This window comes from Hordeum vulgare, chromosome 3H (assembly GCF_904849725.1).
Source record: "Hordeum vulgare subsp. vulgare chromosome 3H, MorexV3_pseudomolecules_assembly, whole genome shotgun sequence".
Lineage (NCBI taxonomy): Eukaryota > Viridiplantae > Streptophyta > Magnoliopsida > Poales > Poaceae > Hordeum > Hordeum vulgare.
In genome coordinates this window covers 609,917,917-609,942,247 of record NC_058520.1, presented here as the reverse complement: position 1 = coordinate 609,942,247, position 24,331 = coordinate 609,917,917, and the positions used below count along the sequence as shown (strand labels likewise).

The 24,331-nt window shown below is 48.3% G+C and overlaps 1 protein-coding gene across 1 annotated transcript; it reads right to left on the bottom strand.

Moving 5' to 3' along the window:
* Positions 1–14,727: 14,727 nt before the first annotated feature.
* LOC123442260 (increased DNA methylation 1-like) lies at positions 14,728–18,242 on the bottom strand. The gene is made up of 7 exons (XM_045118295.1): positions 17,762–18,242; positions 17,604–17,677; positions 17,268–17,494; positions 17,104–17,190; positions 15,289–15,388; positions 15,037–15,207; positions 14,728–14,997 (listed from the first exon to the last, which is right to left on the bottom strand). Exons 1-7 carry the CDS (start codon positions 18,240–18,242, stop codon positions 14,728–14,730), a joined length of 1,410 nt encoding a protein of 469 aa, XP_044974230.1.
* Between the last annotated feature and the right edge of the window lie 6,089 nt (positions 18,243–24,331).

The following is a 24,331-nucleotide window of genomic DNA, read 5'->3' as shown; positions in this document are numbered from 1 at the left end:
TCCTCACAGTAATAGTCGTACACGTACACGTACACGCAGCAGTGAGGGCACCGGAAACGGAACGGAGATTAATTACGGGGCTCCAATTCTTTGGCGGACTTTAAATTTTCACAGCTAGCCGCTGTGGAGTTACTCCACTCCGCCTGCTCTAGCCGTATCCGTGCATGTCAACTTTGGAGTGGCGTGACCGCCGACAGTAGTCTTCTTTTTCTTTTTCTCTTTTATTTACTCCACTCCCTCCGTTCCTCTGTTTTCTGCCACGCAGAATTAGGAATGCTACTAATCTCAGTCTGAGACTTTGTGAAGTCCATGTAAAATTTTCTTATAAATTTTTCCTTTCTTCATATGGACGTATGTGATTCTCACTTGACTGAAGTCTCCTCAGTTGATTAAGATCTAGCCGCATCCAATGAGAACACACTCAGTTCACCTTGATTTTGGCGACGGGTGTGCTACTGCTATCAGCCAAGCTGTGCGAGCGTGGTGGAGCAAGCATCTTGTCCATTCCGCTAGGTCCATGGATGGAAAGTGGAATGACGTACGTACGCTGGCTGAAGCCCAACCATCCTTTCCCACAAAACGCGTAGGTACATCAACTATAGTCCAGACAGAGTAGGTGTGTCTCCCAGCGCACGCAGTGGCGTCTCTTCGTGGACAAAGCGGCAGCACCCAGCACAGCAGCTGGCCGGGTATATGCACCGCCCGGCCATGACGAGGACGATAGGGTCGCAATTCCCCATCTTTTCATTCTTTCTCTCCCGGATAGGCTAGATAGGGATGATGCTGAAATTGTTGTCTCACAACGTTTACGTTTCTGACTTTCTAAATCCAATGTTGGGTTTAATTAGTCCCACATCGATCATGTAAGAAGACATAAGAGCAACTCCAACGCTGCGACCCAAACATACGCGCGGTTTGTCTGCTTTTCGCCCGTTTGGTTCGGCCGAACGGACGCTGATGTCCGCTTTTTCAAATGGATCGGTCAGACCACCCGACGCAGGCTCGGACCGCAAACAACGATAAATATAATTAAACATTAAGAGACCGGTCAAAACCGGTCCGAGTCTACATAGAACATAACTAAACATAAATAATAATAAAACGCGGACGCCCTCGGCCCCCTACGCATCGCCTTCGTCATCGTCGGGGGAGGTGAGGTCGATGAGCTCCGGGGCCGGCCCAGCCCAAGGGAACACTGCCTCCCACGCCTGAGCAGCGTCCTTGCCCGACAGCACCGGCGACGCAGGCGGCGCAGGTTGACGGGCTCGCTCCTCCTCCTCCCGCTCCCGGCACTCCGCCTCCTCCTCCTCCGTCCACCTGCGCTCGAGCTTCATCTGCTCCACCGCCTCGGCCTCCTCCCTCGCCAGTGCGAGCGACTGATGGTGCAGGAGGTACTCTTGCTCCTCCTCCTCCGTGCATCCATACCAGACAGGAGGCGCGGACACCCACTCCAGGAGCTGGCCGGTCCACTGGTAGGCGTGTGGCTAGCGCGCCTCGGACTCAGCGGCCGGCGGAGATGGAGGAGGGGGCACGACGCAGTCGCCCGCCGTGGACTGCGCGAGGGCCTTTTCGAGACCTACCCAGCGTGCATCCTCCTCGCGCCTGCTCTCCTCGATGGCGTAGGCCGTTGCCTCCTCGAGGGCGGCCTGTTAGGCGGCCTCCTCCTCCTGCTCCTCTGGCTTCACTTGAGGGGGCGGTGGAGGGATGGCCGTATCGAACTGGGCGCCGTGGATGCGCTCCCGCTCGTGCTCGACGGCGAACCAAACCTCCCATTCAGGGGAGTCAGCCGCGTATGTCGGATCGCACCGCTGCTCCGGAGTGAGGAGCGTGCGCCGCCGGCGAATCTCCTCCGCGTGCGCGTGCAGACCGCGTCACTACTGGGATAGGGATGTGGTTGGGATCCAGATGCGAACCATGGGGGAGGTTGACATCTGGGTAGGGCAGAGCTTGCCTGTACTGCCAGTGCCACCGAGCTTGGTGGACTGGGATGTATAGGCACTCCAGCGGTGGCGCGCAGTGGCGAGGTGGCACCGACACCTTGGACGCGCTCGCGTCGGGGGTGAGCTTGCCCTTGCCCTTGCCGAAGAATCCCATGGCTAGGGTTTCATGGTTGCCGTCGGGGGAGCAAGCGTGGCCAGATGTGGACGGAAGGGTGATACGTCTCCAACGTATCTATAATTTTTTATGGTTCCATGCTATTATCTTGTCAACTTTGGATGTTTTATATGCATGAATATACTATTTTATATCTTTTTTGGGACTAACCTATTAACTCAGTGCCTAGTGCCAGTTTCTGTTTTTTCTGAGTTTTTGACCTTTTTCGGAATGGAGTCCAGATGGAATAAAACTTTCATGATGATTTTTTTGGACTAAAAGAGACCCCCGAATCTTTGGAAGAAGGCCAGAAGAGCCACGAGGGAGTCACAATCCCAGGAGGCACCCCCCTAGGACGCACCTAGCAGGCTTGTGACCTCCTCGTGGGCCCAACCGACGTAATTCCACTGCCATAAATTCCTATAAATACAGAAACCCCCCAAAAGAAACCTAGATCGGGAGTTTCACCATCGCAAGCCTCTGTAGCCACCAAAAACCAATCTGGAGCCCGTTCCAGCACCCTGTCGGAGGAGGAATCCATCTCCGGTGGCCATCTTCATCATCCCGGTGATCTCCATGACGAGGAGGGCGTAGTCCACCCTCGGGGCTGAGGGTATGTACCAGTAGCTATGTTTTGATCTCTCTCTCTCTCTCTCTCTCTCTCGTGTTCTTGAGATGTCTTGATCTCGATGTACCGCGGGCTTTGCTACTATAGTTGGATCTTATGATGTTCTTCCCCCTCTCCCTTCTTGTAATGAATTGAATTTTCCCTTTGGAGTTATCTTATCGGATTGAGTCTTTAAGAACACTTGATGTATGTCTTGCACGTGTCTATCTGTGGTGACAATGGGATATTCACGTGAGTACTTGATGTAAGTTTTGGTGATCAACTTGCGGGTTTCGTGACATCGGGAACCTATGCATATGGGTTGACACACTTTTTGACTCTCCGGTAGAAACTTCGTGAGGGTGATATTACAAACAATAGATGATTCTGGGATTGTGTGATGCATATCGTATAATCATGCCCACGGATACTTGAGGTGACAATGGAGTATCTAGGTGACATTAGGGTCTTGGTTGATATGTGTCTTAAGGTGTTATTCTAGTACGAACTCTAGGATAGATTGAACGGAAAGAATAGCTTCGTGTTATTTTATTACGGACAATTGAATAGATCGATCAGAAAGAATAACTTTGTGGTGGTTTCGTACCCGACAATAATCTCTTCGTTTGTTCTCCGCTATTAGTGACTTTGGAGTGACTCTTTGTTGCATGTTGAGGGCTAGTTATATGATCCAATTATGTTATCATTGTTGAGAGAACTTCATTAGTGAAAGTATGAATCCCTGGCCTTGTTTTCAAGCATTGCAATATTGTTCGTGCTCACTTTTACTATTAGTTACCTTGCTGTTTTTGTAGTTTCAGATTACAAAAACCTATATCTACCATCCATATTGCACTTGTATCACCATCTCTTCGCCGAAGTATTTCACCTATACAACTTACCATTGTATTGGGTGTGTTGGGGACACAAGAGACTCTTTATTATTTGGTTGCAGGGTTGCTTGAGAGAGACCATCTTCATCCTACGCCTCCCGCGGATTGATAAACCTTAGGTCAACCACTTGAGGGGAAATTTCTACTGTCGTACAAACCTCTGCACTTGGAGGCCCAACAACGTCTAGAAGGAGAAGGTTGCGTAGTAGACATGAAGCTCTTTTCTGGCGCCGTTGCCGGGGAGGTTAGCGCTTGAAGGTATATCTTTAGATCTTGCAATCGAAACTTTTAGTTTCTTGTTTTATCACTAGTTTAGTCTATAAAAGAAAACTACAAAAAAATGGAATTGAGGTTGCGTCATATGCTTCATCTTTTCAATGTCTTTCGTGAAAATGATGGGAAGGAAAATTGTGCTCAAGTGCTAAAAGAAGAATTACATAGAATGCTTGGCATAAAATATGCGAATGATGAGCATGATTGCAATGTTGTTAGTATGAATTCTTTGAATACCCATGATGCTAATGATATGCAAAGGCACAAGCTTGGGGATGCTATGTTTGATGAAGATGATCTTTTTAGTTCCCCCACTTTGAATGATCAAATTTGTTATGATGAAAGCATGCCCTCTATTTATGATGATTATTGTGATGATACTTATGCTATAAAGAAGAGGGATGATAAAATTTGTCATACTCTTGAGTACCCTCTTACTGAACATTACTCTTTTAATGTGGAAAAATTCATAGTGCTCAAGTCTTTTACGATACTCCCACTATTAATCATGGGGATAAATTTTCTATTGTGGAGAGTAGTAAAATTTCTATGCTCGTAGATCCTGAAAAGAATGCTTTAGGTGCTGGTTATATTGTTGAATTCATTCATGATGCTACTGAAAATTATTATGAGAGAGGATCATATGCTTCTACATATTGCAATAATATCAAGCTTCCTCTTCATGTGTTGAAAGTTTTGAAGCTATCCTTGATTTGCCTTCCTATGCTAGATGATTCTTGCTCCAATAAATTGTTTGATCACAAAATCCCTATGCATAGGAAGTGGGTTAGACTTAAATGTGTTGGTCATATGCTTCATGATGCTCGCGTTATGTTTCAATTCTTATCTTCTATGTGAGCATCATTGAAATCATCATGCCTAGCTTGAAAGGCATTAAAGAAAAGTGCTTGTTGGGAGACAAACCAATATGTATCCTTAATGTTTTTGTGTGTTCACATGATTAAGCTACTGTACTAATCATGTTTTATTGCCTTAGTTTCAATAAAGTGGAAAGTAAAGCCTTTATGATTAGTTTGGGTGGTAGTTGTTTGATCATGCTCAAAAAGACAGAAACTTTGCGCTCACGAAATTATTTTTCATTCCTATCCAGAGAGAGCTATCGAGCTGATTCTTTTTGCTACTGATTGATATGCAAATTTCCCTAATTTTCATAATTATTTCAGAATTGTTGGAGGTTCATAAGTATGGTTAGCATTCAGATCATTACAGACTGTTCTGTTTTTGACATATTCTGTTTTCAATGCATAGTTTGCTTGTTTTGGTGTTTCCATAGATTATATTGAGTAATATCTTGTGGAAATAGTAAGATACAGTAGGAATTGTGTGAAAATAATTATGAGTCTTGTTTTGACAGTACCCAAGTGATTGATTTTCTCGTTATCATACTAATCCATCTCACGAAGTTCCATTAAGTTTTGTGTTGTGAAGTTTTCAAGTTTTGGGTAGAGTTTCGTTGGACTATGGAACAAGGAGTGGCAAGAGCCTAAGCTTGGGGATGCCCCGGAAAGGCATCCCCTCTTTCGTCTTCAATCCATCGGTAACTTTACTTGGGGCTATATTTTTATTCACCACATGATATGTGTTTTGCTTCGAGCGTCGTGTATTATAGGAGTCTTTGCTTTTTGTTTTGTCACCATCATCCTTGCTGCGCACCTTTTTGAGAGGGACATGCACTCATCGTGAATTTGCTAAAATACACAATGAGCTTCACTTATATCTTTTGAGTTAGGCAATTTAGCTCGCATGTGTTTCACGTATATCTTTTGAGCTAGATAATTTCGCTCCAGTGCTTCATTTAAATCTTTTTAGAGCACGGCGGTGTCATATTTTGTAGAAATAAAAACTCTCGATCTTCACTTATATCTTTTTGAGAGTGCTCTCTCTAAGTAACTTGGTAATTGGCGTGTGCTATGAAATTAGTCCTAAATATGATAGGCATCCAAAGAGGATATAATAAAAACTTCCATATTCAAGTGCATCAATTAGTAAGAGAAGTTTGATTCCTCACAATTAGTTTTGAGATATGGATATGGTAATATTAGAGTCATGTTAGTAGGGTGTTGTGAATCTAGAAATACTTGTGTTGAGGTTAGTTATTCCCATAGCATGCACGTATGGTGAACCGCTATGTTAGGAAGTCGGAGCATAATTGATTTATTGATTCTCATCCTTTGTGTGGCGGTCGGGATCGCGCGATGGTTAACACCTACCAACCCTTCCCCTAGGAGTATGCGTTTAGCACTTTGTTTCGATTACTAATAAAAACTTTCACAATAAATATATGAGTTCTTCATGACTAATGTGAGTCCATGGTATAGATGCACTTTTACCTTCCATCATTGCTAGCCTCTCTAGTACCGCGCAACTTTCGCCGGTGCACAAACCCACCACATACCTTCCTCAAAACAGCCACCATACATACCTATTATGGCATTTTCATAGCCATTCCGAGATATATTGCCATGCAACTCCCACCGTTCCGTCTCATGACATGTGCCATCAATTTCATATTGCCATTGCATGATCGTAAGATAGCTAGCGAGATGTTTCAACGTCATATGCTAAGCTAGATCGTTGCACATCTAGGTACACTGCCGGAGGCATTTCATATAGAGTCATCATCGTTCTAAGTATTGAGTTGTAAGTAAATAAAAGTGTGATGATCATCATTATTAGAACATTGTCCCATGTGAGGAAATAAAAAAAAGAGGCCAAAGATGCCCACCAAAAAAATGAAAAAAAAGAGGCCAAAGATCCCAAACAAAAAAATGAGAGAAAAAGAGAGAAGGGACAATGCTACTATCTTTTTCCACACTTGTGCTTCAAAATAGCACCATGTTCTTCATGATAGAGAGTCTCTTGTTTTGTCACTTCCATATACTAGTGGGAATTTTCATTATATAACTTGGCTTGTATATTCCAATGACGGGCTTCCTCAAAATTTCCCTAGGTCTTCGTGAGCAAGCAAGTTGGGTGCACACCCACTAGTTTTTTTTTGAGCTTTGACACACTTATAGCTCTAGTGCATCCGTTGCATGGCAATCCCTACTCATTCACATTGATATCTATTGATGGGCATCTCCATAGCCCATTGATACGCCGAGTCAATGTGACCATCTCCTCCTTTTTACCTCACAACCTCCACCACACTCTATTCCACCTATAGTGTTATATCGATGGCTCACACTCATGTATTGCGTGAGAGTTGAATTTTTTTGAGAAAATAACAGTGCAAAAACAATTACTTGGCCAATACCGGGGTTGTGCATGATTTAAATTCGTCGTGTGGGGATGATGGAGCATAGCCAGACTATATGATTTTGTAGGGATAACTTTCTTTGGCCTTGTTATTATTGTTTTCATGTCAATAGTAAACTATTGTTTTGAATCTTACGGATCTGAACATTCATGCCACAAGAAAGAAGTTACAAAGGACAAATATGTTAGGTAGCATTTCATATCAAAAATTCGGTCTTTATCACTTCCCTACCCGAGGACGAGCAGGAGTTAAGCTTGGGGATGCTTGATACGTCTCCAACGTATCTATAATTTTTGATGGTTTCATGCTATTATCTTGTCAACTTTGGATGTTTTATATGCATGAATATGCTATTTAATATCTTTTTTGGGACTAACCTATTAACTCAGTGCCTAGTGTCAGTTTCTGTTTTTTCCGAGTTTTTGACCTTTTTCAGAACGGAGTCCAAATGGAATAAAACTTTCGCGATGCTTTTTTTTGGACCAAAAGAGACCCCCGAAGCTTTGGAAGAAGACCAGAAGAGCCACAAGGGAGTCACAAGCCCAGGAGGCGCGACCCCCCTAGGCCGCACCTAGAAGGCTTGTGACCTCCTCTTGGGCCCAACCGACGTAAAATTCCTATAAATACAGAAACCCCCCAAAAGAAACCTAGATCGGGAGTTCCACCGCCGCAAGCCTCTGTAGCCACCAAAAACCAAGCTGGAGCCCGTTCCGGCACCCTGCCGGAGGGGGAATCCATCTCCGGTGACCATCTTCATCATCCCGGCGATCTCCATGACGAGGAGGGAGTAGTCCACCCTCGGGGCTGAGGGTATGTACCAGTAGCTATGTGTTTGATCTCTCTCTCTCTCTCGTGTTCTTTAGATGTCTTGATCTTGATGTACCGCGGGCTTTGCTACTATAGTTGGATCTTCTGATGTTCTTCCCCGTCTCCCTTCTTGTAATGAATTGAGTTTTCTCTTTAGAGTTATCTTATCGGATTGAGTCTTTAAGAACACTTGATGTATGTCTTGCACGTGTCTATCTGTGGTGACAATGGGATATTCATGTGAGTACTTGATGTATGTTTTGGTGATCAACTTGCGGGTTTCATGACTTCGGGGACCTATGCATATGGGTTGGCACACGTTTTGACTCTCCGGTAGAAACTTCAGGGCACTCTTTGAAGTTCTATGTGTTGGTGGAATAGATGATTCTGAGATTGTGTGATGCATATCGTATAATCATGCCCACGGATACTTGAGGTGACAATGGAGTATCTAGGTGACATTAGGGTCTTGGTTGATATGTGTCTCAAGGTGTTATTCTAGTACAAACTCTAGGATAGATTGAACGGAAAGAATAGTTTCGTGTTATTTTACTACGGACTCTTGAATAGATCGATCAGAAAGAATAACTTTGTGGTGGTTTCGTACCCGACAATAATCTCTTCGTTTGTTCTCCGCTATTAGTGACTTTGGAGTGACTCTTTGTTGCATGTTGAGGGCTAGTTATATGATCCAATTATGTTATTATTGTTGAGAGAACTTCACTAGTGAAAGTATGAACCCCAGGCCTTGTTTCCAAGCATTGCAATACTGTTCGTGCTCACTTTTACTATTAGTTACCTTGCTGTTTTTGTAGTTTCAGATTACAAAAACCTATATCTACCATCCATATTGCACTTGTATCACCATTTCTTCGCCGAACTAGTGCACCTATACAACTTACCATTATATTGGGTGTATTCGGGACATAAGAGACTCTTTGTTATTTGGTTGCAGGGTTGCTTGAAAGAGACCATCTTCATCCTATGCCTCCCGCGGATTGATAAACCTTAGGTCACCCACTTGAGGGAAAATTTCTACTGTCCTACAAACCTTTGCACTTGGAAGCCCAACAACGTCTACAAGGAGAAGGTTGCGTAGTAGACATCAGAGGGGGAAGTGTATGAGGCCGGCCCTGACGCCCGCTTTGGAATAAAAAGGACGACCCACGGCCACCATCCACCCACTGCCAGGCGGGCCCCGTAGGTTGGTGGTCGCATTTAATACGACCGAGGGGTCGTTGGCCACCCGACAAGTGGGGCCGAGGCGGACACGAGGGGGACAAGCGGCGCGTTCGCTCGGCGTCCGCAGCGACACAAATCCGGCCCAAATTTGGGTCTGACATGGGTCAGCGCGGACGCGAAAGGGACGCGATTTGGGACTGGGTCGGCGCGTCGGGCGCCTATTTTCGTCCGCGGCGACCAAAACGGACGCAGGCGGATGAAATGGGTCGCCGCGTTGGAGTTGCTCTAACACGACTTATAAGGATGGGGGTGTTTGGAATCGTGTGAGAGCAACCTCAATCGGCCAATCCAAACAGATGGTTGGGTCGTTCATCGGCTTTGTGTCCGCCCGGTTTATGATTTGGGTCGACAGTGCGTCCAACGCGACGATCCGTATTTGTCTGCATGGTCAGATAGCCGCCGGTTTTCAACAAATACAAATATTTTACATATTTTTCAGAAGCAAATTATATAGCATAGTTTCACAATCGTAAATAAAATATAGCAAAGCTTTACAAGCCCAATAAAAATTAAATTGTCTACAAGATTCATCTATTGATTGCCAACATGATCCCACATATGCTCAACCAAATCATCTTGTAACTGAATATGAGTTTCCAAATCATCCATTTCATAATGAAATTGGGTGAATTATGCAAACGATGCCGCTGCTCCACCATGATGAGGCACCACATTGTCACCCTGAAACTCAAACTCTTGATCGTGGAGACCTTTCGGACGCTCATCCTCTATGATCATATTGTGCATGATCTCACAAGCAGTCATCACTTCCCACAACTTCTTGATGCTCCAAGTTCTAGCGGGATACGAAACTATGCCCCATCGAGATTGCAGAACACCAAAGGCACGCTCAACATCCTTCCTAGCACTCTCTTGCTCTTGGGCAAATATGTTCCTCTTCTCTCCGACAGGGTTGGAGATTGTCTTCACAATAGTGGTCCACTGTGGATAGATTCCATCAGTTAGATAGTATCATTTGTTGTAGTTGTGACCGTTGATGTTAACATTGACCGGCGGTCTGTTGCCTTCGGCAAGCCTTGCAAACACCAGCGATCGATGAAGCACATTGACATCATTGTGCGTTCCGGCCATGTCAAAGAAAGAATGCTAGATCCAGAGATCTTGAGAGGCCACGACCTCAAGTATGACAATTCAAGCTTGGACAAGGCCCTTGTACTGGCCTTGCCAAGCAGAAGGGAAGTTCTTCCACACCCAATGCATGCAGTCTATGCTGCCAAGCATCCCTGGGAAGACCCGACTGGCATTGGTCGCCCAACAAGCGGGCTATGTCTGCGACAGTCGGCTCTCTCAAGTACTCAGGGCCAAACACTGCAATCACAGCCTTGCAGAATCTGTACAACGACTCTAGGCACGTAGACTCACTCATACGGACGTACTCATCGCTAAGATCACCGTGTACTCCATAAGCAATCATCCGGATGGCTGCAATGCATTTTCTGATAAGATGAGAAGCCAATCTTTCCAATGGCATCCTCTTTGCACTCGAAGTAGTCATCGTATCCGACCACCCCCTCTCGAATCCGGTTGAAAACATGCATAGCCATATGGAAACGACGCCGGAATTTTTGATGTTTGAACAACGGATTGCTTGTGTCAAAGTAATCCTTCCATAAATGGAAATGGTCGCTCTCTCGGTTGCGATTCAAGGCCGGAACATGCCCCGGAATCGACCCTCGGAACAACGGCCGCTGCGTATTAATGTGGTCATGGACCAACACGGCAAGCAGCATCTCCTCATCGTCGGATGAGGAATCGTCGAAGTCGCACAGAACATTATGAAAAAAGAACTCGTTGGCACAGTCCATTTGTACCTTGAGGAAAACTGTCGAACAACTTGTGGGCGTGGACGACGAAGCTGACCGGCAACGACGAATTGGGGCCGGGGAAGCTGTGGTGCCCCGGCTGCGATGCAGCCGGCGGCATGGGTAGGAGCTGGGGAGGTACGGGAGGAGGCCGCCAGAACTGGGTGGCGGCAGCGGCGGCGGCGGTGAGCGGGCTGGGGGCGAGGTGAGGCGAGGGCTAGCTGTATGCGCTGTCGGTAGGGGTGGAGAACGACCAATGTGCCACCGACTGGCGGGCTAGGGAATGGAGGAAGCGCGCGTCATCCGCGTCCGTTTTGTGTCCCCGTCGATCCAATAAGGCTCAAAATTGGACCGGAAATGGGTCGGCAGGTGGACGAAAAGAAGATGCAGGTCAGTTTGGGTCGGCGCGTTGGATGGTCTTTTATATCCACGCGGATCCAAACGGACGACGGCGGACGAAATGGGTCGCCCTATTGAAGTTGGTCTAACATCCGACCCGTCAAATGCCTCTGAATCACTCGTTCGCAGGCAATGATCGGTCACGCATCATATGTTAGTTTTCTCATATGCCTTCTTTATATCGAAATAAATGTACAGTACATTACTTTTATGTGGGGAAATGTAGATACCCTAGCAAGGCCAGAGAGACGACCTCCGCGTCCTTCTCCAGCACCATGGTGTAGAACACTTCATAGCTCAACCACTTGAACTCCGATCTGCTGTGGGGACGCCATACTAAACACATCACAAATTTGTCCCAGAAAATAAACCAGAAATTGATTCCAATCTTGAGGTCGCAGTGTCACTCTCTGAGCCTTGTTTTTTTGCCTGATGGGGAGAGCTCCGGATTAACATAGGCGGCTTTGTAGAGATGTTGACGCCCGTGTGTCGGTCCTTGACGGGGTAGAAACACTCATCCAGCACGCCCAATGCCACCGCCAGCTTCACGTTGCACTCCAGTGCCACCACGGGCAAGAACCCAAACTCCTTCTGGATCCTGAGAAGAGATCAGGAGTAGCCATTTATGTTCATGCTGCTCATCTCTCCGACCATCTCCAACAGCTTCGTTGCAATCCGTAATAAGCAAGCCATGCTGTCATTGTCAGTGCTTCAACAGTACTAAAAGAGAGTTTCTGAAAGCAAAAATATATGTTTCACTGACTCTATCCACCTTGTTGCATGATTCGCAGTAGAAGGGCCCGATCTTATGCCTTGCGGACAACAAAGGGCGGCAGCGGTATGGCATGTTTTTGTGTGCCTTTAACACTACCTTTTCTGTATTTTTTTACGCTAGTGTTTGCTATATTATTCATACATGATTTTACAATAATGTGCACTACATGTTTTCCCCACATAAAAGTAATGTAGTGCATGTTATTCCTACTTTTATGTGAAAAAGTCCAAAACAAACCTTGAAGTTATAGACGAAAGCTAAATCAAATCCTGAACTTTGAATCCCTGATATTGGCACTCCGAACTTGTAATCCCGGTCTATTTTAAACCCTATGCCCGTTTGGCACACCGGGATTCTGGCAATACCACAATCCCGACCGGAATTGGACCGGCCCACTAACAAAAAAAAAAGTTCACGCATTTTTAAAATTGTTCAGAAGTTAAAAATATTTATGTTTTCTATTTTTGTCACAAATTCTATGTCTTTTTTGTTTCAAAAAAATGTTTGGCTTTTTTAATTCTATTCGTATTTTTAGTTCTATTCATATTTTTAGTTCTATTCGTATTTTTAATTATATTCGTATTTTTAATTCTATTTGTATTTTTAATTCTATTCGTATTTTTAGTTCTATTCGTATTTTTAGTTATATTCGTATTTTTAATTCTATTCGTATTTTTAGTTCTATTCGTATTTTTAGTTCTATTTGTATTTTTAACTCTATTCGTATTTTTAATTCTATTCGTATTGGTCCAACATGCATTTTATAAATTTGTAGGAGCATAATCCTAGCGCCAAATATTCAACGTTTATTGTTATTTATACCTCAAAAAAATATATATGAATTTTATAAAATGTTTATTGTTATTTATAAAATATAAAATATTTATTTAGAAAAATATTACCATGTATTTTTTTTTGTAAGATGTAGTTTAAAAATGTACATAATGTGTTGAAAAATATTGGAAGTTTATCAAAAAATATACATATATATGTTAAAGAATACATTGGATACTGAAAAAAAAATATACACATGTGGAAAAGCAAAAAGAAAATGAAAATAAAAATCCAGAACAGACGGTGCGCACGTGCGCAACTGCGCTAATGGCCCCGACCCAATTCAGCAAATCCCGGCTAAGTTCTATCAAGGTTTAAAATAGACCAGGATCAGTGAGTTCGGTGTGCCGATTTCAGGGATTCAAAGTTCAAGGTTTGATTTAGCTTTCGTCTATAACTTCAAGGTTTGTTTTGGACTTTTTCCTTTTCCTTACAATGTTTAGGATCTCCAACGATCTCCTACGCCATTGCTCGCAACGTATCTCGCGGGCGCTATGCATGTATTGGTACAATGCCCGTTGCACATCCAGAATTCTCGGATCCTCCATGACCATGCCGGCGACGGCATCCTAGGGTGTGTTTGGTTGGAGGGATATCCTCCCAGGGACAGGGATAACCACTTTTTTCTGTGGTTGCCATGCGTTTGGATCTGGGGCGAGGAGGGATAGAGTCAACCAGATGCTGGGAATATTCTCCAAAAAAAGGGATGGCCAGACCCGCAGAAAACGAGCGGGTGGTGGCAACCACCCCACGCGCGCTTCGTTCGGCGCGGCTGCAGGAGGCTGGGGCGGCGGCTGTAGGGGCGGCCGGCGCGGCGGCGCGGCTGCAGGAGGCCGGGGCGGCGGCAGGCGCGACCGGCTGCAGGAGGCCGGGGCGGCGGCGGTAGGGGCGGCCGACGCGGCGGCAGGAGGCCGGGGCGGCGGCGGTAGGGGCGGCCGACGCGGCGGCAGGAGGCCGGGGCGGCAGGCGCGGTCGGCGGCAGGAGGGGCGGCCGGCGACAGGCGCGGGAGGCAGGAGGGGCGGCCGCGGCGGCAGGAGGGGCGGGCGGCAGGCGCGGGCGGCGGCAGGAGGGGCGGCCGGCGCGGGCGGCGACAGGCGCGGGCGGCAGGAGGGGAGGCGGCAGGCGCGGCCGGCGGCAGGAGGAGCGGCGGCGGTGGGATAACCCCACCCTCCCAACCAAAAAAAAATGGGATAACCCCATCCTCCCAACCAAACAAATAAAAGGGCTATCCCCAGCCACCTGGTTGGGGATACCCACAACCACCCTAGCCTATTCCTTCAACCAAACACACCCCTAGTTTCCGTGCTGGCCCATGATTTGCCCCTTGACAAGTTGGTGCTCCTTGAGGAGCCGGAGGCTGTAGGTTTGACACATTCAAGGACTCTACCGATCACAAGAATCAGCAAACATAAAGTCAATTTCTTCCCATTCAAAGACCTACAGACACCCAGATAACATAGACATAAAAATGGAATTCCCAAACCATGTCCCAGGTTTGCATGTATTCATCATCCAAATAAACATCAAATGTCAAAGTCTCAAGAGCGATCCGTCCAAATATCAAAATTTCGGAGCACCAATCCAATTTCTGCCTTTTCGAAACGAACAACATGTAGCTACGAACTTTCACACCGAAATAATTGAAGGCACACCAAAATCTTCAGTAATCCCGTCGTCATTGCGCGCAAGAGCAGCATGATTATTTGTTGACGCCGAGGCGAAGGCTGCCGCCGTGAGCGGCAGCGGCGTAGCTAGGCATCTGGAACACGCTCGAGCCCACCGCCTCGCCGCCGCATGACCTCAGGCCGCTCGTCCCCGGGGTACCCGCACCTACCCCCCTCACGGCGGCAGCCAGCGGGTCGGCACCAGATGGCGGCGGGAACGCGATCCCGGCGACGAGGTTGGTGAAACTGGAGTACGGCCAGCTCATCTCCATGAACGCCAGCTCGTCCTCGGTCATCGGCGGCGCCTGGCTCTCCTCACCGCCGCGTGCAGCCTGCTGCTTGGCGATGTGCTTCTGCAGCAGGATGGTGCCGGTGACGACGACCATGCTGAGCCTCTTGGCCTCCTCCCTTAGCCGCGGCTCCATGGGCGCGAAACCGAAGGACCTCTTCCATGTGTCGACCACCTCCGTCACGGCCGGAATCGCCAGCTTCTCCACCTGCACCGTCGCCAGCACCTGGCAACACAAGTGATGTTCATGCATCAGACCAAAATTCACTAGCGATCTGAACAATTGTTGATCTCTGAACTGAACCACCTGCTCGACGGCCTTGACGAGCCGGCCCATCATACCCTGCCTCCGGTACTGCGACAGCGTGCACGCGAACGGCATCTCTGCCAGTTTGTTGCCATGGAACCTGCAAAGTAGATTAAGACACAAACTTATCTCAGCCAGGCGTGTTCATCTGCATACAATTTTTGGTTTTGGATGCTACGTAGATTGCAAGCTTAAAAACTCTAGGATATCACAGAAACCTACTGTCTCATCCCTGCTCAAAAAAAAAAAAAACTATTCATACCAAATTCCACCAGCCTCCAAAGTTGCGGTACATGCAGCTAAAAATGCTGGACCAAATTAAGAGTGGCATCACCGTCTCTCATCTAGGAGTAGTTGACACTCATCTGACTAGCCAAATGTTTTCTACATTTTGTTTTATGGGAAGTTGTAGATTTGGTTTGGGAATATGTTATTAAAACTTCAAAGTGAACAGAAAAAAGTTTGGTTGATGACGAGGACATGGCAACATTGGATACGAATAAAAATATTGCATACATACATATTTGAATGGTAATTTTTAATAAAAACTATGCAACATATATATATTTGTTTGGGTTAAAAAAATACTTCACCTATTTTATTTTATTTCATGTCGAATTGCAGGATTATTGGACAGTTGTGCAGACAACACATTTGTCTCTATCAGCTGGGAACAAACACACACCATTGCTTACATGCCAAAAGCCCGACACTACGTGGACATCATAATACATGTGGAGGTGTGACTGTACCTAGCCAGCAGCAACACAAGCCAGTCTTCCCTCAAGGATACCCCTAGATATACTACTTGTGAGGTAATTTCTAATAAAAAATACATAATAATTTATTTATGTTATCCACAATAAAAAAATATGTACAAACCACACATTTGCCTCTATGAGTTGGGAACAAACACCCACCCTTGATTAAATGCTAAAAGCCCAACACTACGTGGACATCATCACAGATGTGTGGGTGCGGCTTTTTCTCACCCGCGGCGAGACACAAGCCCGTCCCGCCTCAAGGATGCCCTAAATGTACTGCTTTGATTGTCTTTCTTTAATGTTTTACAAAGAAACAGGAATACATATATGAAAAAAAAACTTAATATACTTTTTTTGTCTTCTAAATGTTCACTGACAATCTAAATATATGTTGCGTAAAAGTTTTGTTGCTGTAATTTTGAAAAATCTTGATAGCATTAAAAATGGTTTGTGCGTTTAAAAAAGAGTATTGGACATTTTTACAAAAAGGTATACAATGTAAAAAAAGGTTGTGTAATTAAAAAATTGCATTAAATTCAAAAAATATAGGTTACATTTAGAAAATTGTTTACTCATTTTTTTCTAAATATGTTTGTGACATTTAAAAACATTGTTTATATGATGTAAAATATTTTGTATCATTCAAAATAATGCTTTCAATCTGTCTTTGAAATATGTTTAACACATTAAAAAATGTTCAAAAAAATGTATTTCAAAAAACTAAATCTTGTAATGAAAATAGGTTAAGAAAATGTCTATATGGATACCAAAACGAAACCCAAATTAAATCAGACAAAGCCGAAGAAACCCCTGTAAAGAAACTACATAGGAAAACTCAGGCCGCTGATGCAATAATGAGCCAGCCTAGTATCACCCACGGATGAGATGAGACTGAGCTCCGTCTCGTAGCAGGCAAGAAATAGCTCCCACATATATGATACATATGCCGGGACAGGAAGCAACCCAGGGAAACCACAACCAAGGCACATCTCATCTTTTGTTTTTTGTTTTTCGAAAAAATGTACAGTAGAAAAGTGCAGCGAAGGATTACCTTAAGAGGGCCACCGAGACGATTTCTGCGTCCTTCTCGAGCACCATGGTGTAGAATCCTTCGTAGCTCAACCGCTTGAACTCCGACCTACATGCTCAACAAATACCACCATCATCAAAAACACTCCAGAAAATGATTATAATCTTCAGATAGCTTGAGCATACCCGAGGCTGTAGACGGCCTGGTGCAGCATGTCGACGCCGGTGCGCCGGTCCTTGACGGGGTTGAAGCACTCATCCAACACGCCCAGCGCCACCGCCAGCTTCGCGTTGCACTCGAGAAGGGCGGCGGAGTCCCCGGAGTCCTTCTGGATCTTCAACAGGGACCAGGAGTAGCCGTCTTCGTCGGCCCTGTTCGTCATCCCCGCCATCTCAGTCAGCTTCGCCGCAATCTGAAATCAGAAACCCCACACTCTCAGTGAGTGTCACGATCAGGAGTTTCAACAGTGCTATCGGAGTGTTTCTGAAGGCAAAACTATATGTTTCAGCGTCTTTTTCCACCTTGTTGCAAGATTCGCTGCAATACGGTCCGATCTCGTGCCCGGCGAACAGCGACGTGCGGCAGTGGTTGTGATCTGCATGCATGCATGCAGAGGCGTCGTCAGCGCAGTAAATTTTTTTTCCATCAGCATGAGAGATGATCATGGCAGAATGCTTACACTTGCGAGCGCACTGGTGGCAGGTGGAGGGGGCGCCGTCGCCGGCGGAGCAGAGGAAGCAGCGGCAGTAGTGGCACGCCCAGGAGCCGTCGGGGACCTGCACGGCGACGCACTCCGGGTGGAAGGTCGACGGGCAGCTGTCGCAGCACAGCAGCTGCCCGCCGTCCGCGCACACGCCGCACGCGTCGTCGCTCCGGTCGCCGCCGCCGTCCACGGCGAGGGCACCAGCTCCTCCCTTCTTTCCCTGCTTGGCGAGCAGTAGGAGCGATCGCTTCTTCGCCTGCGCGCTCCGCTCCCGGTCCTGCTCCAGCGCAGCCCGCGCCTTCTCCTCCGCGTGGAACATCTTCACCCGCTCCAGATCCCACGCCTCCCGCAAGCACCGCAGCAGCGGCTTGCCGGACATCAGCAGCACCCTCTCCCACGGCGCTGAGGTCCCGTCCTCCGCGGAGCCGGCGTGCGACGCGAAGGCCGGGAGCGCCATCGGGGTCGCGCCGTCGCAGCAGCTGCACTGGATGCCCGTTCTGGTCACCGCGCCGGACACGACCTTCGCGTTGATGCTCCTGCTGTCCTCCGGCCCCGGCACGTAGAAGACCTGCTCTTTCTCCTTGAGCACGCCGGCGTCGATCAGCCATGTCAGGACCGTGTGCTTCTTTTCTGGAGCCGCCGCAGCCGTCGTCTCGGGCGTGCTGTTGCTGTTCGTCCGCCTGGCAACGAGGCTGCACCGTGTGGCGCTGCTCGGCGTCGGCGATGGCGTGGCCGCGGCCGATCCGGCGTTCTTCCTCTTCCTGCTGTTGCTTGGAGGCGAGACGGTCTTGGGCTCCTCGTTGCCTTGGGCGCCGGGTTGCGTGCCCGCCGGTTTGTCGGCGACGGGTTTCCTGCCGGGGACCTTCTTGGGTCCCGCCAGAGTGCTGCTCCCCTTGGGCGCGCGCGGCTTCCGTAGGCGGCCATTCGGCGATTTAGCGGCGGCCTTCCCCTTGCGGGCGACTCCCGTGGACGGAATAGCGAGCACAGGGCCCAGAAGCGCCACGGTGGTATCGCCGTTGCCGCCGGCGGCCGGCGTCACGTTCTCGCCGGCACAGTTGCCGCCGATCGGTGGCACGTTCTTGCTGGCCCCGGCACCAGTGTCAACAGGGACGATCTGGAGCGACCTCTCCCTCACCGGTTTCCCGCGGCCTGCGCCAGCGTCCCTTGCAAGGTGGTCGCCGCCGCTGGTGCTAGCCCCCGGTATCCGTGGTATCCGGGAAGATGAGAAAGGTGGTTGCATCCCACGGCCTCTCCCGGAGGTGGAGAAGGGCGGCGGCGTGCCCTGCACGTAGCTCTGCAGCCACGGCGGCCGGGAAGAAGCGCCCCACCCCGCCAAGACCATGAGCTGCTGCAGCAGGTGCGGCGACGGCATCGACTGGTGCGTCGACGGAGCCTGCATGGCTATGGGCACCGGCGGAGCGCCACCGGTGGCCGGAGGGCTGTAGGTGGTCATGGCGCGCCCCGGCGTCGAGCGCCACAATGCCGAGGCGTCGGCCCGTGGAGACGGCAGCTGCCGATACGCCGTCGCCCCGTTCGTTGGGGCTGCCGCTCGTGGAGACAGCAACTGCCGATACGCCGCCATGCCGTTCCCTTGTGCGGCGCCGTTCGCTGGCGCGGCAGCTCGCGGGGACGGAAGCTGCCGATACGCCGTCGAACCGTTAGCTTGAGCGGCGCCGATCGCTGGCGCGGTGGCTCGCGGAGACGGAAGCTGCCGATACGCCGTCGCGCCGTTCGCTGGAGCGGCGGCGCGCGGAGACGGAAGCTGCCGATGCGCCGGCGCGCCGCTTGCTTGTGGAACGCCTTTCGCCGGAGCGGCGGCACGCGGAGACGGAAGCTGCCGATGCACCGTCGCGCCGTTCACTGGAGGGGCGGTTCGCGGAGATGGAAGCTGGCGATACGCCGTTCCGCCGTTCACTTGCGAGACGCCGTTGGCAGGAGAGGCGGCTCGTGGAGACGGCAGCTGCGGCCGATACGCCGGGCCGTTGGCTGGAGCGGCGGCCCGTGGAGACGGCAGCTGCGGCCGATACGCCGCGCCATTGGGCTGTCCAGCGTCAGAGCCGCCGCCGCTGCTGGAGTTGAGCACGTGGAACTGGCCGCCACCGCCGGCGTCAGCGGCGTTGTCCGACCTCCCGGGCGCCGGCGGCGAAGTCATTCCACCGGCCTGCCAAGATGTGCACAACAGAGGGTTTGGATTTTCTGTCTCTATAGCAGCAGCAGCAGCAGAACCAATGATGGACGATCGACACGAAACTGCACTCGTTTTGCTTGGTTCCACGGGTGATCGACATTAAAACGAAATACCAATGGCTATGCTGGTTGTCATCCAGCACCACGCGCTAGCACATAAACTTTGGGAGATCATCAAGGACATTTTGGAAAGAACATTATTGGTTAGTACTAATAACATGCGTATGAACGGATGATGATCAACGAGGACTACTAAAACAGGAACCGAATTAAGTCGCGCCAGCATGCATAATGCTGCGTTGGCAGGAAAAGCTCACGTACAGTGGGGACGGTCATCAAGGACATTGGCAACGACATTACTAGTTGCTAAACAACACGTCCGCCCGCGCTTATACCTTTCCCGAATTCATTCTTACTAACCCACCCTGCTTAGCCGTCCGATCTAGGTGACGCGTAGGCGTGCCCTGGTCAGATGCGCACGGAACATGCAAGGTGTTTCACCTTGCTAAATGCGCGTGGAATGAATTTGAGCGTGAGTGTTGACATCCTTCCATTTTCTGCAATTAGTATAAATTTCAATTTACTTAATAACTTGCCGATTGGTGTTTCGGGGTTCTAGTCAGCCTGGTCTACCCACACTCCCGCGACATCCCATCCCCGCACCGTCGCCGCCTCGCTTTGCCAACGATATGCTTCCTCGCCGGCGCGGATCCGCGGGTCCAACATCCCCCACCCCTTGCGCGACAGGATTTGGAGCCGCCTCGAGATGTTGCTCCCCTTCGTCTATGGAGCATTGTCGGAGATGTTGCGACCGATTTACTCGATGTTGTGGGAGGTGTTGGAGGCGACGAGAGAGTTGCGATGATTGGAGAGGGTTGCAAGACTTCGCGATTATGCCTTCTCGTGGACCAGTGCACGAGGGAGCGGAAGGACGCGCTGCAGGCGACGGAGGAAGACTCGATCTCGAGATCTAGATGGGAGAGGTATGCGCAGGTCTGTCGAGCTCAAGCGGATCAAGAGCAGAAGAATCTGGTGAGGCGGATCTACTTTGAGGGCACATATTCGGAGAGGGCAAGGATGACGCGGTCCCCTCCTTCGCCGCTTGTAGGTTTGATCCTCTGGGTGGAGTAGGGGCGAAATCAGAGGATCCACGTCGCTAAACAAGATGGGAATGCATCATGGGGCTGTCTCCGACAAGTGTTCCACCTCTTCCAAAACCGGTGGATCCCCTGCCTTATCTATCGCCGAAACCAACAAGGGATTGAGGCGGTTGCACATCGCGCCTGTCGTCAGAGTTGGCCCGCCATTTACTCGCAGGTAGAAGCCAGGTGTTTCCTTCGATGTTCTTCAAAAAAGTGTGCTAGGCTGCTGGATTCCTCTCCATTGCAAGTCTTTGTGGGCGTGGAAGTGGAGATGCTACTGGAATCCCCTGGTTATGTTCGACCAAGTGGTCGATTTTTTGCGCGGCGGCAATTGGATGAAGATGGTGTCTGTTCTGATGGTGAGGAGGATCAAGAGTGTTGAACCCCTTATTTGGTTAACTTTGAGGATGCATTGGATCGTGGTCAAAAGCAAGATGGGAAGAACAAGGTGAAGAAGCAGAGATTGAAGCTGGATCTTGTCGCGAGCTATCTGAAATGCAAATGTGCTCAAATTCCCCCACAGAGTTGCTGCCCAATTTTAGGTATGTGAGTGTTATCCCGGGTTGCAAATCGGCTCCTATTTCTTCCCTATTCTAATTCACTGAGTAACACTAGTCCATGGGTTCAAATTATTTGAGGAAAACTAGTGGAAGTAGGTATTGGTTCTAGTCCGCTTTGGTTGCACATGGGACAGGATAGATGAGTTCAACGTCTGACAATCACTGGGCTGGACGGGGCGCCGATGGCCACTTGATCACCGACACGAAAAGATGAAGATTATGGAGATGGTCTTTTTATGTGGGATAATTTTTTCATGGCAAATCACAGGCTGGGTCCGATGGGTCCAATTTATGTGATGATTTTTATGGTTGTTTTATGACTACATGCTAGGCTTTGTGCAATTTTACCGCGTTTGCACGTAACTTTTTATCGATATCCCTCAGGTGATCTCTTTTGGAGCAAATAAAGTTGTATGGAAGCAATCATATAAAATGATGGTGGAATCACTTTATTTAAGGTGATAATCAACTACCATAAAATAATGAAGAAAATGGACCAAGGGAGGAACTCCTGTGGCGCCACAAGAGCCAAAGATGGCCTATCATACGAGTGTGTCTGCTCATATGAGCGGTCATATGAGGTGCCAGCGCGGATTCGGAACCACGTCGCTAAACAAGATGGGAATGCATCATGGGGCTCTCTCCGACAAGTGTTCCACTTCTTCCAGAACCGGTGGATCCCCTGCCTTAGCTGCCGGCGAAACCAACAAGGGATTGAGGCGTTTGCACATCGCGCCTGTCGTCAGAGTTGGTCCGCCATTTACTCGCATGGAGAAGCCAGGTGTTTCCTTTGATGTTGTTCAAAAAAGCGGGCTACCCTGCTGGATTCTTGCTACTGGAATCCCCAGGTTATGTTCGACCAGGTGGTCGATTTTTTGCGCGACGGCAAATGGATGAAGATGGTGTCTGTTCTGATGGTGAGGAGGATCAAGAGTGTTGAACCCCTTATTTGGATAACTTTGAGGATGCATTGGATCATGGTCAAAAGCAAGATGGGAAGATCAAGGTGAAGAAGCATATATTGAAGCTGGATCTTGTCGCGAGCTATCTAAAATGCAAATGTGCTCAAATTCCCCGCACATTTGCTACCCAATTTTAGGTATGTGAGTGCTATTCCAGGTTGCAGATCGGCTCCTATTTCTTCCCTATTCAAATTCACTCACTAACACTAGTCCATGGGTTCAAATTCTTTGAGGAAAACTAGTGGAAGTAGGTATTGGTTCTAGTTCGCTCTGGTTGCCCATGGGACAGGATGGATGAGTTCAACGTCTGACAATCATTGGACTGGACGGGGCGCCGATGGCCACTTGATCACCGACAAGAAAAGATGAAGATTAAGGAGATGGTGTTTTTATGTTGAATACTTTTTTCATGGCAAATCACAGGTTGGGTCCGATGGGTCAATTTATGTGATGATTTCGATAGTTGTTTTCTGACTACATGCTAGGCTTTGTGCAATTTTACCGCGTTTGCGCGTTACTTTTTATCGATATTCCTCAGGTGATCTCTTTTGGAGCAAATAAAGTTGTATGGAAGGAATCATATAAAATGGTGGTGGAATCACTTTATTTAAGGTGATAATAACCTACCATAAAAGAATGAAGAAAATGTTTCAAGGGAGGAACTCCTGTGGCGCCTCGAGAGCCAAAGATGGCCTATCATACGAGTGTGTCTGGTCATATGAGCGGTCATATGAGGTGCCAGCGCAGATTCGGAACCATGTCGCTAAACAAGATGGGAATGCATCATGGGGCTCTCTCCGACAAGTGTTCCACCTCTTCCAGAACCGGTGGATCCCCTGCCTTATCGGCCGGCGAAACCAACAAGGGATTGAGGCGATTGCACATCGCGCCTGTCGTCAAAGTTGGTCCGCCATTTACTCGCAGGGAGAAACCAGGTGTTTCCTTCGATGTTGTTTAAAAAAGCGGGCTACCCTGATGGATTCCTGCTACTGGAATCCCCTGGTTATGTTCGACCTGGTGGTCGATTTTTTGCGCGACGGCAATTGGATGAAGAATGTGTCTGTTCTGATGGTGAGGAGGATCAAGAGTGTTGAACCCCTTATTTGGATAACTTTGAGGATGCATTGGATCGTGGTCAAAAGAAAGATGGGAAGAGCAAGGTGAAGAAGCAGAGATTGACGCTGGATCTTGTCGCGAGCTATCTGAAATGCAAATGTGCTCAAATTCCCCGCAGAGTTGCTGCCCGATTTTAGGTATGTGAGTGCTATTCCAGGTTGCAGATGGCTCCTATTTGTTCCCTATTCAAATTCACTCACTAACACTAGTCCATGGGTTCAAATTATTTGAGGAAAACTAGTGGAAGTAGGTATTGGTTCTAGTCCGCTTTGGTTGCCCATGGCACGGGATGGATGAGTTCAACGTCTGACAATCACTGGACTGGACGGGGCGCCGATGGCCACTTGATCACCGACACGAAAAGATGAAGATTAAGGAGATGGTGCTTTTATGTGGGATAATTTTTTCATGGCAAATCACAGGCTGGGTCCGATGGGTCCAATTTATGTGACGATTTTGATAGTTGTTTTATGACTACATGCTAGGCTTTGTGCAATTTTACCGCGTTTGCGCGTTACTTTTTATCGATATTCCTCAGCTGATCTCTTTTGGAGCAAATAAAGTTGTATGGAAGGAATC

Bases quoted from the DNA above. Each gene is read 5' to 3' on its own strand.
- LOC123442260 (XM_045118295.1), bottom strand. From the start codon at position 18,242: ATGGCGCTCCCGGCCTTCGCGTCGCACGCCGGCTCCGCGGAGGACGGG. The intron at 17,678-17,761 runs GTAAGCATTCTG...GCATGCATGCAG, and splicing joins CCACCAGTGCGCTCGCAAGT to ATCACAACCACTGCCGCACG. The intron at 15,208-15,288 runs GTGGTTCAGTTC...TTGTGTTGCCAG, and splicing joins TCGTCAAGGCCGTCGAGCAG to GTGCTGGCGACGGTGCAGGT.